The sequence below is a fragment of the Nanorana parkeri genome, unplaced genomic scaffold (assembly GCF_000935625.1).
Source record: "Nanorana parkeri isolate BGI_ZX_2015 unplaced genomic scaffold, ASM93562v1 scaffold1558, whole genome shotgun sequence".
NCBI classification, from domain to species: Eukaryota; Metazoa; Chordata; class Amphibia; order Anura; family Dicroglossidae; genus Nanorana; species Nanorana parkeri.
The window spans coordinates 37,982-54,587 of NW_017307826.1; the positions used below are offsets into that span (position 1 = coordinate 37,982).

The window sequence follows — 16,606 nt, forward strand, 5'->3', positions numbered from 1 at the left end:
GAGTAAGAGCAATAATTCTAGGGCCATCAATCACTGATAACACTAAACTGATGAGTGGTAAAAGCTTTTAAAGTGTCGTCTATGGCCAATTTTGGGTATGGTAGTTTTCTGCGATTTCGCGGGTGCGCGCAATTTTAAAGCTTGACATGTTTGGTGTCTATTTACCCGACGTGACCCAATCTTTTATATTTTACCAAAAAACTGGGTAATAATAAATGTTTCCTAACATAATGTAAAAAAAAACTTTTGTTTTCAAAATTTTCTGTAATTTTTCCTAATTATAGTAAAAAATAACAACCCCAGTGGTGTTTAAATACCACCAAAAGAAAGCTCTATCTGTCCCCAAAAAATGGTATAAAATTAATTTCAGTACAGTGTTGCATGACGGAATAAACGTTAGTCAAAGTACTTCAGCGCTGAACACTGAAAAATGGCCTGGCCAGGAAGTGGGTCTAAACACCTGGTCTTGAAGTGGTTAAAGGTGATACTTGCTGCTGCAAAGAAAAAAGCAGAGTTTGAAATAATAATTTCTCTTAAATAACCTAAAATGCTTGCGATAGGAAGAGAAATAACAGGCACTGTTATTTTTTTTCTTGTTATATTTATGAACTGAAATTGAAGGGTAAACATGTCTTCCACGCACATCACAATCACATACACTGCTATTTTGTGATAGTACCGTTATCGTGTGACGTCAGCGGGGGCTTGCCTAAAGCTGGTCCCTGTCAGCTGACCAGTCTATTAGCTTGTTGTACGCAGTGCGCACGTAGAGTGGCGGGGACGCGCGCGTGAGCGTGCACGCGAGCAATAGGTGCAGGCGTGCTATTAATGCTACGCCGGAAATACACTGGTGTCCTGCTATTAGTCTCTTGTAAAGGACTGACAACTGAAAAGAACGGAGCATTCCTTGTAGTGCGGACTGAAGAGTGCTCCGTAAGTCCCAGTTTAACCAAGCTTATGTATTAGAAAGTTTGTGGTTTCTGACATATTGGACTAGAATCCATACTGTACACGGCAGTCCAGCTTATGCAAGGCATGCTGGGAGTTGTAGTAAAAAGTGCAGCAGTATCACATGTAATGGTCATGGAGCATACCTTATGTGTTCTGCAATTCCATGAAGAATTAGTGTTTCATCTTTTGGTTACTGAGTACGTCTAAGGCTTAGTCCACCCGTTGGGGCAAAACAATATTAAATGCCCAGACATGAAAAAATGTGCATTGTTTTAATGCATTTTAGCCTGCAATGGATTGCAGCTGTGATCAATAGATTGTGGGGTAAATGCCTTGGCTCCTGCAGACTTTCTCTAGCCCCAGGGCCGTACCTTGGACCTAAGGTATGGGGCTGGCTGAAGTAATCAATGGACTACAAGTGGGGTGACATCACTGCACTCATGCTCCATTGAGTTCGGAGTCCCTCTGCTGCATTGGCAGATGGGTTTTGTATTCTTCAGTTCTGTTCCTGTGTTCACACATCTCCCAAACTGTAGGGGAAATAGCTTCCATTATATCTACGAGGCTCTGTAACATTGGGATGTCACAGCTCTGTGTGTTTTTGTTAAATCCTGTTTGCTGCATCTCTTTTGTATGTTATATTATAGTCATTGGTAATGCAAAAAGGCTTGGCCTCCCTCAGCCTGTGACTGGACAGTGATGAGCAACAGCAGTTCAATCTGCTCTCCTTTTAAACTGTGTTTTGGTCTCCACATGTGTATGCAGCACACATGATTGGCTTCTAGTTCTGCCCCTCCCTTTCCCAGTTTGGGTGCTGCAGTACAGGAGATTGCACATACCAAGTCAAATTCCGGTACTTACTACTACTGCAATTAAGATGACATTCCATTCCATTACATTTTAATTAGAGGTGCACCGAAATAGAAAAAAATGTCAGGCCGAAACCGATACCAAAAATGTTTTTATTTTATTTTTTTTTAAATATTTTATTTTTATTTATTTTTTATAAACTTTCACATTTTTTAAATATTTATTTTAATTTTTTTAATTAAATTAATTTTTTTACTTTTAGGGGCTTCGGGGAAATATTAGGGGTCTAAACAGACCCCTGATATTTCCCTTTTTAAAATAGAAAAAGAGATTGAGAACACAGAGTCCTCAAACTCTTTTTCTGTATCCCCTGTTATCAATGAACAGAAATCCTCTGAGTGTTCCTGTTCATTGATAACTTGAGAATATAGTATGTTTACTATAACCACAACTATGAATGGACAGGAGTGGATATAGATCACTCCCATTCATTCATAATTGAGGATATATTACCCATACCATATCCTCAATTATCTACAAACACTCAGCGATCACTGATCACTGAGTGTTTGTAGCCTGCGCTCCTCTCTGACACACACTGTCACAGGATGCTGAGTGAGCGGTGCGAGAGGGATTGCCCAACCTCCTGTGACAGCGCTGTCTCCGCCCCTACACCGCTCTACCGCACTGTGATAGGCGGCCGAGCGATGTGGGAGGAGAGACAACGGCCGCTCACAGCGATCCTGTCATTTAGCCAGAAGTGCCATTTTCGGCCGATATATCGGTGCATCCCTAATTTTAATGAATATATCTGCCTGGAGTTCAACTTCAAACTTGTGGAAAGAATCATAAAGCAACACCTAATGGTTGAATGTAAGACTACATAATAATATGCTAAATTTCCTATTTACTTACATAACTTGTTTTTGTTGCTTTTTTTTTTTTCTTCTAGTCCATAAATAAGAAAGGTTCTGCAAAATCACTATTCATTCTCTTAAAAGTGGATTTCTTTTTGTCTTTAGACTTGTAAAGAAGAACTGCTGCTAAACTGTCTTTTGCTTTTACATGGCTGAAGGATCTCGAGAATTTCCTTCTGTTGTTGACCGTTATTTTACACGATGGTACAAAGCAGGTAAGGTTCAAAAGATGATCTTGAAATAAGATTGTTTCCTGCTTCTGATGTTTCCTTAAAGAGAACACCACCCTTATCTTCAAAATAACAAAGGCACCTTTAGAAATGTTTAGTAATGACAATCTACAAACAGATACTTCTATATAATTGCAGACTTCATTTTTTTTGCATACCGTATTTTTCTTTTCTTCCTTGGTCTTCTGACAGTGGCCATATTAGCTAAGGGCAGGTTACTAGCCCTCCTTTTTATTTCCTGGAACTCTGGCAGATGTGACTAGGACATGTTACCATGCACATCATCTCAGTGGAGGAAAATGCCTTTTTATGAAATCTTATGAGATTACAGATGCGATTTCCCTGCAATGCACTGTTGATGTAACATTCCCAGGATGCAATGCTTGGGCACAGTACATAATTTGTGCCAAATTGGACCAGGAAGTGGGGAAAAAAATATTGTAAAATAAAGATATGTTTGTTTAGCTAATGTAAGATGGTTTGATATTTGCATGCAGAGCTGTATGGTGATATGATTTTTAGTCAAAGGGGGTAAAGGTCCACTTTAAAAGTAAACCATTCCTTTCCTCTTGATTTCCCATCTAACAGTAGCTGTACACAGAGAAAACTCTATTGAGTTCACAAATAACAAATATTTGTAAATTTGAAATGGCCCCTTTTTTGCAAAATGGTAAAAAAACAAAGGAACAATTTAGGCGCAAATGGAATGTTTTTATTCTCTTGTCTAGTAAGCAATAAGAGACTGTGTGAAAGGCACCAGGGTCCACACCAAATGGTTACATCACTGCTGCAAAGTATATATAGTTTAAGCTTAGTTCAGTATTTAATGGACCAATAATCAGCAAGCTTACTTAGGGCATTAGGGATACATTTGTAGTATTTAAAGGAGAACTATGAGGTGAGTGCTTTTCACTCACCTCATAGTTCTAGCCGACCTGTGACAATGAGACTGTCACAGGTCGGCTCACTTTAACAAGAGGATTTGCATTTGATGGCCTTAGCCAATAGAAAAAAAAAGGACATCTGAGGAAGGAAGGATGATGTAATTTGAATATGGTAAGAACTTACTTTCAAAAGTCTTAATTTCCACTATGTGTACTTTTGAGTTATGCTAAAAAGCTATGATATTAGAAAGGAAGCAATAAAGTGCTTACAACAGCCACTGTGCACAGGTATTGTTAGATGGGATAGCAAAAGCAATGGCATGGTTTACTTTACATTATATTCTTAAACAATGTGGTAACACTGGGACAGGGCATTTACACTTCGAATGAAAATGTATTGTTAAATAGACCATTGTTTCTCAAACTATGGTCTATGGACATCTGGAAGTCCTGTTGCATGTCTTAGTTGGTTTCTAACCACCTTCTTATACCTTGCAAATGACATCACCTTATTGACAAAAATTCAGAGACCTGAAGTGGAAGAGTAAGTACAAAGCCCGATATACACATCTAAAGTTTTGTTCAGCTCCATAGGCAACAAGCAGGGTTATTCGCAAAACGGGGAAGAGTTTGGAGAAGTGAACAATCTAGGACAACATAGCTGAACTGGAAAGTGAGCTGAATTGGAGAATTTTTCCAAATCAGCTATGTTGCCCTAGATAGTTCACTTCTCCTGCCTTCCCCATATTCTTCACTCTTTTGTGAATAACCCTGATGGTGTCTGTTCAGTAAGAGAGGTGAAGAAAGATTGCACAACATAATTATGTGTAACTGCATTTAAAGTGATCATGTTGATCTGTTTAAAAAATTTGAGCCCAAAGCACTGTCATAGAAAACGTTGTCCAATAGGTGGCAAGTAGGCCTTTGATTTGTTCTACATATACAAATGCTGCTGCTATCTGACACTTTGTCTGCTGGGCAATGTGGTTCCACCTGCCAGCTGATATCACTTCTGTGCCCTGCAGTGACTTAGTAGCCAGTGGGAGAAACCACAGTGCCCAGTGGGGTACATATCTGAAAGACCGACAGTAGTAGCACTTGTAGAGGTGGAACCGAAGAAAGACTGACTTGCCACCCAGTGGACAAAGAGGTTTTTAGCTTTTTCTTTGACAGGGTTCTTTGGATTTACAGTTTTTACTAGTGAATATCACTTTAAATTATTTTCACCACCTATTTTCGCATAAGTGGTCCATGGACTGTACAACTTTCAGAATTTGGGTCACCAATTGTGTTTTATAGTCTTCTAGTAAGCTAGCTTATGGTAGCCTATGTCTATTTATAGGTTAAAAATGTAAACTCCACAACAAATTGTTAATAACATCTAATATGGTTTCTCTGCATCGATACTAATATGGGTAAGTCCACCCAAACCCTAATTACACAGTTGGGGCACAGAAGCATTCATGCAGCAGGCCTTTGGGGTTGTGGCAGATCGTGCTTCATACAAGCATGTAGAAAATTGGCCTGTCCAATAAATGCTACTAATTTTCAAATGCAGTAACCTATAGCAAGCAATCAAAATTTACTCTGCTGAGGTCAGACTGTGCCAAAATGAATTTTGAATCGTGCCTGTGAGATACTGCACTTAAGACATTCTTTAGAAAACTAGAATGAATGCAAGGCTGCTCTTATAAATTGTTACGAAAAATCATTCAACCTCAATCAAAAGAAAATGTTATATGGTGTTGCGTTCTTGCTTTTAGGAAAAGCTGTCTGGTACTGCAGCCAAAAAAAGAAGCTTTCAGTAAAGATATAGAGGGGAATTTATCAAAACTGGAGCAGCTTCTATGTTTCATTTTCAAATCTTAACTGAACAAACTAAAGAGAGAGGCTGATTGGTTGCCATGGGCAACTGCTCCAGATTTGGTCTGCTCCCGTTTTGATAAATTCCCCTCATAGTATTTTAATTGGCCTGTCCATATGCATCTTGAGGTTAGGATTCTTCCATATGATTATATGAAGATAATGAAGATAAAATGGTAGAGGTGCCCTGAAATGTAAATAACGAAACCGAAATAAAAAAAATTGTCAGGCTGAAACCGAAAATTTTGTAACTTTGTTTATTTTATTTTCTAGAAACTTTTACATTTTTTTTATATTTATGAATTCATTTTTTATTAAATATTTTTTACTTTACTTTTAAGGGCTTTGGGGAAATATTGGGGGTCTAAACAGACTCCTGATATTTCCGTTTTAAAATAGAAAAAGTGATTGAGCTCTGCTTTTAAACTGTGTTTTGGTCTCCATGTGTATGCAGCACACATGATTGGCTTCTAGTTCTGCCCCTCCCTTTCCCAGTTTGGGTGCTGCAGTACAGGAGATTGCACATACCAAGTCAAATTCCGGTACTTACTACTACTGCAATTAAGATGACATTCCATTACATTACATTTTAATTAGAGGTGCACCGAAATAGAAAAAAATGTCAGGCCGAAACCAAAAATGTTTTTATTTTAATTTTTTTTACAGTATTTTATTTTTATTTATTTTTTATAAACTTTCACATTTTTTAAATTTATTTTTATTAATTTTTTTATTAAATTAATTTTTTTACTTTTAGGGGCTTTGGGGAAATATTAGGGGTCTGATATTTCCCTTTTTAAAATAGAAAAAGAGATTGAGAACACAGTCCTCAAACTCTTTTTCTGTATCCCCTGTTATCAATGAACAGGAATCCTCTGAGTGTTCCTGTTCATTGATAACTTGAGAATATAGTATGTTTACTATAACCACAATCATGAATGAACAGGAGGTGATGTAGATCACTTCCCATTCATTCATAATTGAGGACAAAGTTAACATACAGGTGAAACTCGAATAATTAGAATATCGTGCAAAAGTAATTGCAGTAAGTGCTGCAAAAGGGGCCCAAACCAAGTACTGAGTACATATGCATGCTTGTACTTTTCAGAGGTCCGATATTGTTCTATGTACAATCCTTGTTTTATTGATTGCATGTAATAATCTACTTTTTTTGAGGTTGTGGATTTGGGGTTCTTGGGGTTTTCATGAGCTGTAAGCCATAATCATCACAATTATGACAAATCACGGCTTGAATTATCTTGCTTTGCATGTAATCAGTATCTCATATATTAGTTTCACCTTTTAAGTTGCATTAGTGAAATAAATGAACTTTGCACGATATTCTAATTATTCGAGTTTCACCTGTATAATGTCCTCCAATTACCTACAAACATTTAGCGATCACTGAGTGTTTGTACCGCTCTCCTCTCTGACAGCTGTTACAGGATGCTGAGCGAGCGGTGCAGGATGGAGAGCTCAGCCTCGCCCCCACACTCACGCACTGCCGATCAGATTACCAGAAACATGGGGATAACTTAGAGGCTCTATAACTCATCCAGTTGTTGTCATACTCTAAGTACTGTGATGGAATTTATGAAAACTGGAGCAGACACAATTGGAAGCAGTTGCCCATGGCAACCTATCAGCTTCTATCTTCCATTTTCAAAGCCTAAGGCTGGGTTCACACCTAGGCGGATTGAATATGCACGTTTTTCGCACGTTTTTTTACCGTGATTCGCGGTTAAAAAAAACGCGCGTTTCCGAGGGATACTTGGCTGTATCCCAATGGAACCGCCCGACCAAAACGCCCCAAAGAAGTACATGTACTTCTTTGGGCGTAGGGCGGTTTCCCGCACGTTCATACTCGCGGAAAACCGCCCAGATGGGAACCATGCACATTGAAAATAATGGCATTTCCCTGTTTGAGCGTTTTTCCGCGAGTACGAAAGCTTAGGCTGGGTTCACACCTAGGCGTTTTTCCGCGCCTTCGTACTCGCGGAAAAACGCTCAAACAGGGAAATGCCATTATTTTCAATGTGCATGGTTCCCATCTGGGCGGTTTTCCGCGAGTATGAACGTGCGGGAAACCGCCCTACGCCCAAAGAAGTACATGTACTTCTTTGGGGCGTTTTGGTCGGGCGGTTCCATTGGGATACAGCCAAGTATCCCTCGGAAACGCGCATTTTTTTTACCGCGAAAAACGTGCATGTTCAATCCGCCTAGGTGTGAACCCAGCCTAACTGAACAAACTGGAGACAGAAGCTGATTGTTTGCCATGGGCAACTGCTCCAGATTCTGTCGGTTCCCGTTTTCATAAATTTCCCTTTGTATATATTCACACGTTTTCAATAAACTGCCTGAACTGAAGCTTTGGCAAGGATTTAGCTATTCAAGGGTTCCCCAAGGTAATTAAAAGAGAACTAAAAAAAAAAAGGCTTTACTTCTTTTTTGCACCACAGAGTACATTCACTAATATACTCCTGTGACCCAAAGTCGGTGCCTGCTATATGCTGACAGTGCAGAGTGCTGTCAATATTTTTGGGATTGCTCAGCTCTCGATCTATAGAGACGGTGTGTGACAATTGCAGTTTCACACGCTGGCGCGTATTGGGAAGAGTATATTTTACTTGCCCAGTACTTTAATTCTTCAGATATAATTTCCAGTTTGTAGAAAATTCTTGAGTCACGCTGTTAATCCTGGTTGGATCCAATGCTGCATATGACAGAGATCTACTACCTTTTTGTTCTTGGAGACCGAAAAAAGTCAATTTGTAATTAGTCTTACCTCCTCTTTTGAATACTGTGTAAATGTTAAAACTATCTATACTTGTTTCTTTGATTATATAGATGTGATTTACTGTACAATTAAAAGAAATGAAAGTGTTTTGCTGTGTTTGCTTTTAACACACACCACTTGCCACACCCCACTGCTACCTAATGTTTTGTCTTTGTTCAGATGTGAAAGGAAAGCTGTGTGAAGACTACTGTATACTGCAACATTCAAACAGGTAAGAGATGAGCTAAAAATTGCACAATTAAAAATAACAATAATTTAATTTGGAACTTCTACTACACATTATAGAATAACACATAAGCCTGTGTGCATGTGTGGTCTGCTGCAGGTGCATGGATTTACGAATGTACGTGTACTATTTTTATGCATTTTAATGAACCTTACTACACTAAGAATGTGATATTTCTGCTTTTAAGTCAGTGGCATGTTCCTTGCAAAGAAGTGAACTTATTATTGGCATGCTTTCCTCCCCCTACTGACTATTTCTGAAGTAGGCTATACTTAACTTAAACCCAGTCTATTGGATCCCATTACTGCCCCATCACTCTGCACAGCCTTTCTTGAAAATCTTCTCAGTCAGCCACCAACCAACCCGTGCGTGCGTGCACACGCGCCAATAAGATCATAGAGTTTCATTAAAAATCCCAGGTTCATCTGTTGTAGATCTTTTCATTATGGCATGCTGTGTGCACGCATAAAGGTAGTACTAGCCGACAGAGGAAGATCTATGGGAAAGGCTGTGTAGTCTTGGGCAGGCCATAAATCTAAGAGCTCTGGAGGGCTGTTATACAGTTTAAATATAACCCATTAGAGAAATGTTTAGTGCTGTGATAGAGGTACACAAAGGATAAGAGCACCTATCCTGTAATACCAGTAATGAGTACCTTTCTATATTATGTATTTTTCTCAAAAATATGATTTCTTTCTTGCTCATTGAAAGACACAAGTTTTAAAAGACTTTGGGTTATTCTACAGGAGGAGTTAGACACTGGCAAGCAAAAAGAAAATGAGTGACCACTAGGTATAACCCCCTCCACTCCTAGAATGCCTCTGTTTTTCCTAGTGTGTTAAGTGAATAAATATCTTTTCTAAGTTAAGAAAAATTTAACTTCTCTATCCATTTTCCCCCCCACTTTAGTCATCATTTTGCTACACGCTGCCAAAGCCGGTCTCTATACGCAGCTATCTAGATTCATGTATCCTCAGCAATGGCTGTGGAAGTTGTTCCCAGACTCCCCCTGGACTGGATGATTGCGGGGCTAGTCCGTGTCTTAGGGCACTGATTTTCGCACTGTGGTGATCGACAGATCTTTGTATACTGTATTAGCCGCAGAGTTCTTCCCTGGTCCAGACCTGTGGCACAGTCTCTGCTGGGACCCAGCTCCTTTTGTGAGTAGGCCATGTCAGCTGAGCTATGCACCTATTTTCTCCCGTTTTACGTGGAAAGGATTAACACTGGAGGACTGAGTGATGATGCAAGGGTTGCGCTCTTGTTCTTGCCAATTCAGCATTAGGTAACATCTCCTGCTACTGCTCCTAGTTTCAAGTGACATAGGAATCTTTCCCAGACTTTGAAGTCCACCTACAGTGACCTGGTCACTTCTGGCCATTTGAAACTTTCCTGCTTCCAGCAGCCAAATTGCTAGCAACCAAGGCCTAAAGTGATACGAAAGTCAAAAGGTTTTTAAGCAATTTCAAATGCTTATGAAATAAGTTTTCTGCTGATCTCCTAAGACCTGGCCCTGCACCGATGCCATTTTTTCCAGACCGAGTACTGATACTTTTCTTCAAGTACTCGCTGATACCAATTTAGTTATTTTTTTCTCATGTCCTGTAACAGTTTTTCTAAAACAATACCGACTAATGATTTTAGAACAGTGGTGAAGTGCCAGGGCCCGGTCCCACCTGCAAACTCTGCACCCCTAGTTCTGCCACTGACACAATGCAGAATACCACCAGCTATAGAGGACTACAATTCCAGGCAAAACATTATACAGCAATGCAGAATATTGCCATCATCGATAGAGGACTACATATCCCAGCAATATGTTATACAGCAATGCAGAATAATGCCATCAGCTGGAGAGCACTATAAATACATTATACAGCAATGCCGAATTGCTAACGGCTATAGAGGACTACAATTCCCGGTATGCATTATACATCAATGCAGAATAATATGAAGCTACATACTCTGTGCTGCTCCAGGCTGGCGGCCTGAAGTGCAGGGTGTGGAGGTGGACCAGAGGAGGGCTGGAGTAAGCTGCCGGAGTCTGCTGAATGCCGAGACCAAAGGAGGGGGTGCTGTGCCTATGCAGGGAGGCACAGGATCTTTAGGAGGCGTTTTGCCCTCCTCTCTGCTGCCGACTGGTGAGGCAAGGTGGGTAAAAACAACGTCTCATTACCCTGGATATGGGAGGTGGTTTGCAGGGTTTACCAACTAGAGTTCTGCTTCCTGCCCCCTCCCCCAGTTCATATGTTTCAACCTGCTTTTGGCTTTGCATAGTTTAGCAGCACTTCTGGATCAAGGGGTTATCACACTAGTTTCTACTGCAGAAAGGTTTCAGGGGTTGTACTCTAACCTTTGCAGAATCCCCAAACCAAAAGAGGGCAGCTGTCCTATTTTGGATCTTAATGTCCTAATTGTCTTGTCTTCATTTGGTTCCAAAAGATTTGCATGGAATCCACCAGGTCTCTCATTGCCACCCTCCATCAGGGAGAATTCTTTTGACGTTTGTGCACATCAAGGATGCATACTTGCATGTCTCTATTTGTCCATCACCTCAGCAATTCCTTTGCTTTGCTGAGGTTCCCTAGCACTTCCAGTCTGAGACCCAGGCAAATCTTCTGCACCTCGAGGCTTTACTAAGTTTCTATCACCTGTTCTAGCCTTGCTACATCTGGCACTCTTAAAAGGAAACACTCAACATGGCTTCTGTCTGACAGTGACACGGACAATACAAACCTTGATGAGGTTTCATTGGATCTTTAACCTTCCGAAGTCCGCTTTGGATCCATCTCATCACTTGGAGTTTATCTTAGAGACAGCTCAAGCCACAGCTTTTCGTTTATTTTCTTCTCCAACCCCTAACTCTTTGTTCCCAGGTTGTGACTCTTCAATTCCAGGAGTTGCCCGACTTGTCGCTTCTGCATGGGAGTTTTGTGGCTGGTGGTAGCCTTATTCAAGGCAGTCCAGTTTGCCCAGTTCCACTCCAGAACACTGTAACTCTACTCATCCTGTTATTTTACGAGAAGTTAATTCAAACTGCACAAACTGACTTTGCCTGACAACAAGGACCAGATTGTCTGTCTCTTTAATCTCCACTAGGACATTGTTCTTCCATCCCTCTGTCTAGCTCCAGTGCATCAGGAGATTTCCCTGCATTGTCTGTAGTATGTGCTGTATGTGCCTATCTTGCAGCAACTGCTTTCAGACAGACTATCCAAGCTTATGGTCCTTTATGATATGATTCCACCCTTTCTTGTTGGGCCACACTCTACCAGTTGTGTGAGAACTCCTTGGGAATTTGGGCTTCAGGCTACTATCTCACGGATATGCAAGGCCACCACCTGGTCTGCTGTTCATATGTTCTCAAAGTTTAACCAGGTGGATGTTGAAGCCCCATCTGATGCCAGCTTTGGGCTCCAGAGCTTTCAGGCAGCTCTTTGAACTGCAGGCAAACCCTAAGTTTTGTTATGTACTAATGGGTTGGTTTTTTTCGTTGCTTTTGTCCACCCCTGTTTTTGGGCATCCCAGTTGGCTCGAAATGTTGTGCCCCTCTTGAACCAGAAAGAAAATCAGATTTTTGTACTTGGCTTAAAAACCATTTCTTGGAGTTCATTGAGGTCCCACCTCTTCTACAAAACTGAAGCATGCTGGGAATGGGTGGGCTTATACTGACTGTTTACTGTGTTTTGTGTTTGCCAGTCTCCATATCTTCAAGTAGGAGGTGAGTATAACCCAATTGTCTCTGAATCCAGTGCCCCTCAATGAACTCCAACAAATGCATTTACAGTAAGTAAAAAATCCAATGACTTTTGTAGGTAAGCATATTGCATTTGATTTTGTTTTTGTAAAATGTTCTTTTATTTTTAGAATATGTGTTATTACACTGGCTGAATGTCATCCAGTTCTACAGAGTGGGAAAACAATTTCCAATATTAATTATCAAATCAGTGCCAACTGCAGCAGATTAAAGAATAAAGTGTCAGGGAAATCCAAACGGGTGAGTGTGTTCTGTCTTTCAATACAGCCATGCACTGTATATTTCTTTATTTTCAATGTGACGGCTATTTGAATTAAGTGCAGGGCAATCTCTTTATGACTCAGCTGTATTTGTGCAAATCCTCTGCAGTGTCTTAAGTTAGTAGGCAATTCTACATAAAGTTGGCCGCCACTATAGAACTACCAATGCTTTATACTAATATTCCACAATTACATAGACAGAATTAATAAAGTATTAAAATAGGGGATACACAGGCTCTGTCTCTATTTGTTAGAAAGGTGTGATGGATTAGACCAACACTCCTTTTTCTCGAAGTACTATACAAGGGTATCAAATGTAAAAACAAATATGATTTATAATGTCTATTTATAAAATCACAATTTTCTTGTTACATATAGGCTTATGCATATGCATCTTCCCAAAATGGGAAAAGAATCCAGCATCTTGAATCCCAACACTTTTTATTGAAACTATAAAAAGAGCTTCTAAATAAAGTGATATTCAGTAGAACCCAGTAGGTGGCAATCTCTTAAAATCTTTGAGATCGAATCAATTCTACAGCACCCCAGACCATATGTTAGATTTTGAGCATCAAAGATTTCTACATGTTCTTTGTGAATAGAGGCTTGGACTGCCATTCTTTCCTCCCCTTCCCCCCCCTGTATTTTGTCTGCAACATGTGGAATACAAGAGTAATTACTAGTTGTTTATGATACACATGTGTTCTGGGCCTGTGTGGCTTTATGCACTTTAAAGTGACATTAAACCCTCAGATTTTTTTTACATAAACCAATACTGTAATGTGCGCCTTACTGTAATCCATGGTAGTTTCCCTTCTCTTTGCTGCTCTTCCTTTTAAATCTGAATCTCTTCTCATGCTGGGGGAGAACTTCCCTTTGCAGCTGAGTGCCTCTTCCTGTAGTGCTGGCTCAGGTTGTGAACCTTCACACAGACACCATGTAGCCATTCCAGAGACAAGGCATTTCTGTAGAGCATGAGAAGAGATAAGGATTTAAAAGGAAGAGCAGCAAAGAGAAGGGAAACAACCATGCATTACAGTAAGGCACACATTACAGTATTGTTTTATGTAAAAAAATCTGAGGGTTTGCTGAGCTGTTGAGCATGGAGGACGTGTGTTAGCTCGGCTCCTCATCACCCGGGCACTTGAGCTCTACTTATTGCATATTTTGGCATAACTGCCCTTCCACCTTTTACCCTGCCTCTCCCTGGACCACTTACCATCTCCTATGGGGGGAAAAAAAGGATCCAAGCCTCGCAAATCGGAGAAGAATCAACGGGCCCCTGACTACCAGCACGTGTCACCGGGCGCGTGCACCATGGAGCCGTCTCCTCGGTACTCGGAACAGCTGTCTTCCCCTAAGACTCCATCTGACCTGCTGGAAACATCCTCACTGGAGAGTGCTCCCCCCTCGCCTGTCAGCAAAGCTCCGACCCGACATATCAGCGATGACCAGCTCCTATATCGCTTCAAAGCTATGCTGCAGGCAGAGCTGAAGACAGCAACGGACGAAATTAACTCACACTTATCTAAAGAGATCAAGGAGCTGGGCCAGCGCACGGGTCTTCTGGAAGACAAGGTCGACTCCACTATCGGAATCGTTAATTCTCACACGATTGATATAGGACATCTGCAATCCAACCTAGACGCCACTATATAGAAGCTGGAGGATCTGGAGAACAGTTCACGCCGGCGTAACCTCCGTATTCGCGGCATCCCAGAGGAAGTGGAGGACCTACAATCCACAGTAACTGCCATGTTCCAAGAGCTTCAGCCTGCTATTCCAATTGAGCGCCTTGAATTTGATAGAATTCATCGGCCCCAAGCGCCCCGGGGGTCCCCCCAGGGATGTGATCGTGAAATTCTCCTTTTACAGATCTAAGGAGGCTATCTTTCAGGCGGCTCGTGTCAGCCGAGATCTGCAGTTTCAAGGCTTTCGTTATGAAATCTACTCAGACCTCAGTCAGCTCACTATACAGAAACGACGAGCCATGCGTCCCTACTTACTATCACTCCGATCTCATAATATTCGTTATACCTGGGGCTATCCCTTCAAGCTGCAGTTCATCCATGCTGGGAAGTCTTACGGGGTTGCGTCTCCCGAAGAGGCACATCGGATGCTGCATTCCCTGGGTCTACATGAAGATTCGACGCCACCAACTCTCCCACCCTCAGGGACCCCTACGCAGCCTCTACAACCACTATAGAGCAAGGTCCCCTCCAAGCGCCCCGGCCACTTCACCGCTGGGGCGCCAGCGTGACAAGATCCCTGCTCCGACCTGAGAGTTCGCTTCCTCCAATGGACCGGTGAGTCCAGGATGAAACCATTTTGATTCTTTCTCGGCTCCTTCGCAGAAGATCCCTACCTCCCCCCACAGTGAGTACTGTTGTATGCCGCTACAGCAGCGGTACCCGTCACTCTCTACCGTACGACCATCTCCCCCTCCCTATCCCCGTTCCACTCCGACAATACCACTCTCATTGACTTTTCCATCTTGGATTTTCTACTCCCATCCATCCAGTCCCCCCCCCCCCCCCGTCACCTGCCCCCACTGTATGGACACACAACATCTTAGGGTCTCATGCCCTCAGCGTCAGAATTTGCATCCCCCTGTGCGTCCTCCCCAGCTCTCTCTACGCGGGCACTTTTCCGTAAATGGCGAGAAGCAATGACTCTACCTGGGCTTGAACGTATCCCAACTTGCTATGCCCCTTCTCTCTCCCTATTTGAACGCTGAATGCCCGGTTGATGGATCTGAGGGTTTTGCCCTGCTGGGATGTTATTGAACATATATCTGACTGAATCGGCACAACGACTGTTGTTATTTTTTAGTTTAATGTTGGGTGTTAGTCATGTGCCTTCCCATTGCAATCTGCGCGCCCTCTGCAACTGTACTCCTAACGTGCCCAGTTCTATGGTTGGCCTAAGGCGGTGCGGGGGCGGACGGGCAGGGGTGAATACATTTGTGTATTAAGCAGGGCTAAGAATTGTTCATAACATATGTTTGTCTTGTTCCCTTTCCCGCCTGTTCCTTGTCTCCCCTCCCCCCCTCTCCTACCTTGTGTTGCTCCTCCCGCCTTTTCCCGCCTGTCGCCTCTTCCTCGAACCCTCCTTTCCCCATGTCTCCCCTTTCCCCATGTCTCGATTCAAGACCCTATGAAGGGTTAAAGTGGAAGTCCTTCTGACCCAATTGAGGTGCAGGGGGGCACATGCCTGGTCTCTTGCCCTCCATGGCCAGGATATCCTTGAATGGGAAACTGTAAATAAAGCACATGGCGCTGAGGTTTAACAGGATGGTGAGTCCTCTGGTCTCCTCAGTAGGTTGACACAGTGGAACGCTATAGGTCGGCATTGCTAGTGTAAACCAGTCTGGCGCCTTTTACTCGGGGTGCTACTTGTTATGTGCTGTACTATTCGTTTTCTATTCTCTCCCGCTGCTCTTCTTGTGCTATGAGGGTACATGCTGGGGATCACGTGTTTGCCTGGGGGTTTGGAGTTCCTCCATACTGGGCAGCACTGTTCCATGTATCACCTACGTCACTTCTCCGAAACTGGCATTAGATGTTAGGACCACTCTGATCTGGGCTTGCTACACCGTGTATGGCTCCTTGGAAGTACAGGTGATGATGGAGAAATGGAAGCTGAACGCAGCATGGTTTTCTATATGTAATTACATGATTGTATTCATAGCAGCTTTAGATACACTAATTATCTTAGTAATTTTTACAGGAGCACAGATCTTTGTTATACTTATGCATATGTATACCTGATGTGCTATGCCTCCTTTTCCTCTGACACCCTCTCCCCCTCCCCATGGCAGACTGAATAATACACACTTCAGTGTCCCTAAAGGGAAGCATTCCCTGAGGCTTACAAGGAGTTCTGACGGTGCACGTGGGTTTGCAAGTGAA

The 16,606-nt window shown here is 42.0% G+C and overlaps 1 protein-coding gene across 1 annotated transcript in view; it reads left to right on the forward strand.

Annotated features, from left to right (window-relative positions):
• The first annotated feature begins 2,789 nt into the window (after positions 1-2,789).
• Positions 2,790-16,606, forward strand: part of FAM206A (family with sequence similarity 206 member A) — a 29,294-nt gene continuing 15,477 nt past the window's right edge. Inside the window, exons 1-3 of the mRNA XM_018570565.1 lie at positions 2,790-2,893; positions 8,612-8,663; positions 12,546-12,675. Of these exons, the coding sequence (XP_018426067.1) occupies positions 2,827-2,893; positions 8,612-8,663; positions 12,546-12,675 (249 nt within the window). The 5' untranslated portion in view covers positions 2,790-2,826. The remainder of the gene's footprint in view (positions 2,894-8,611; positions 8,664-12,545; positions 12,676-16,606) is intronic.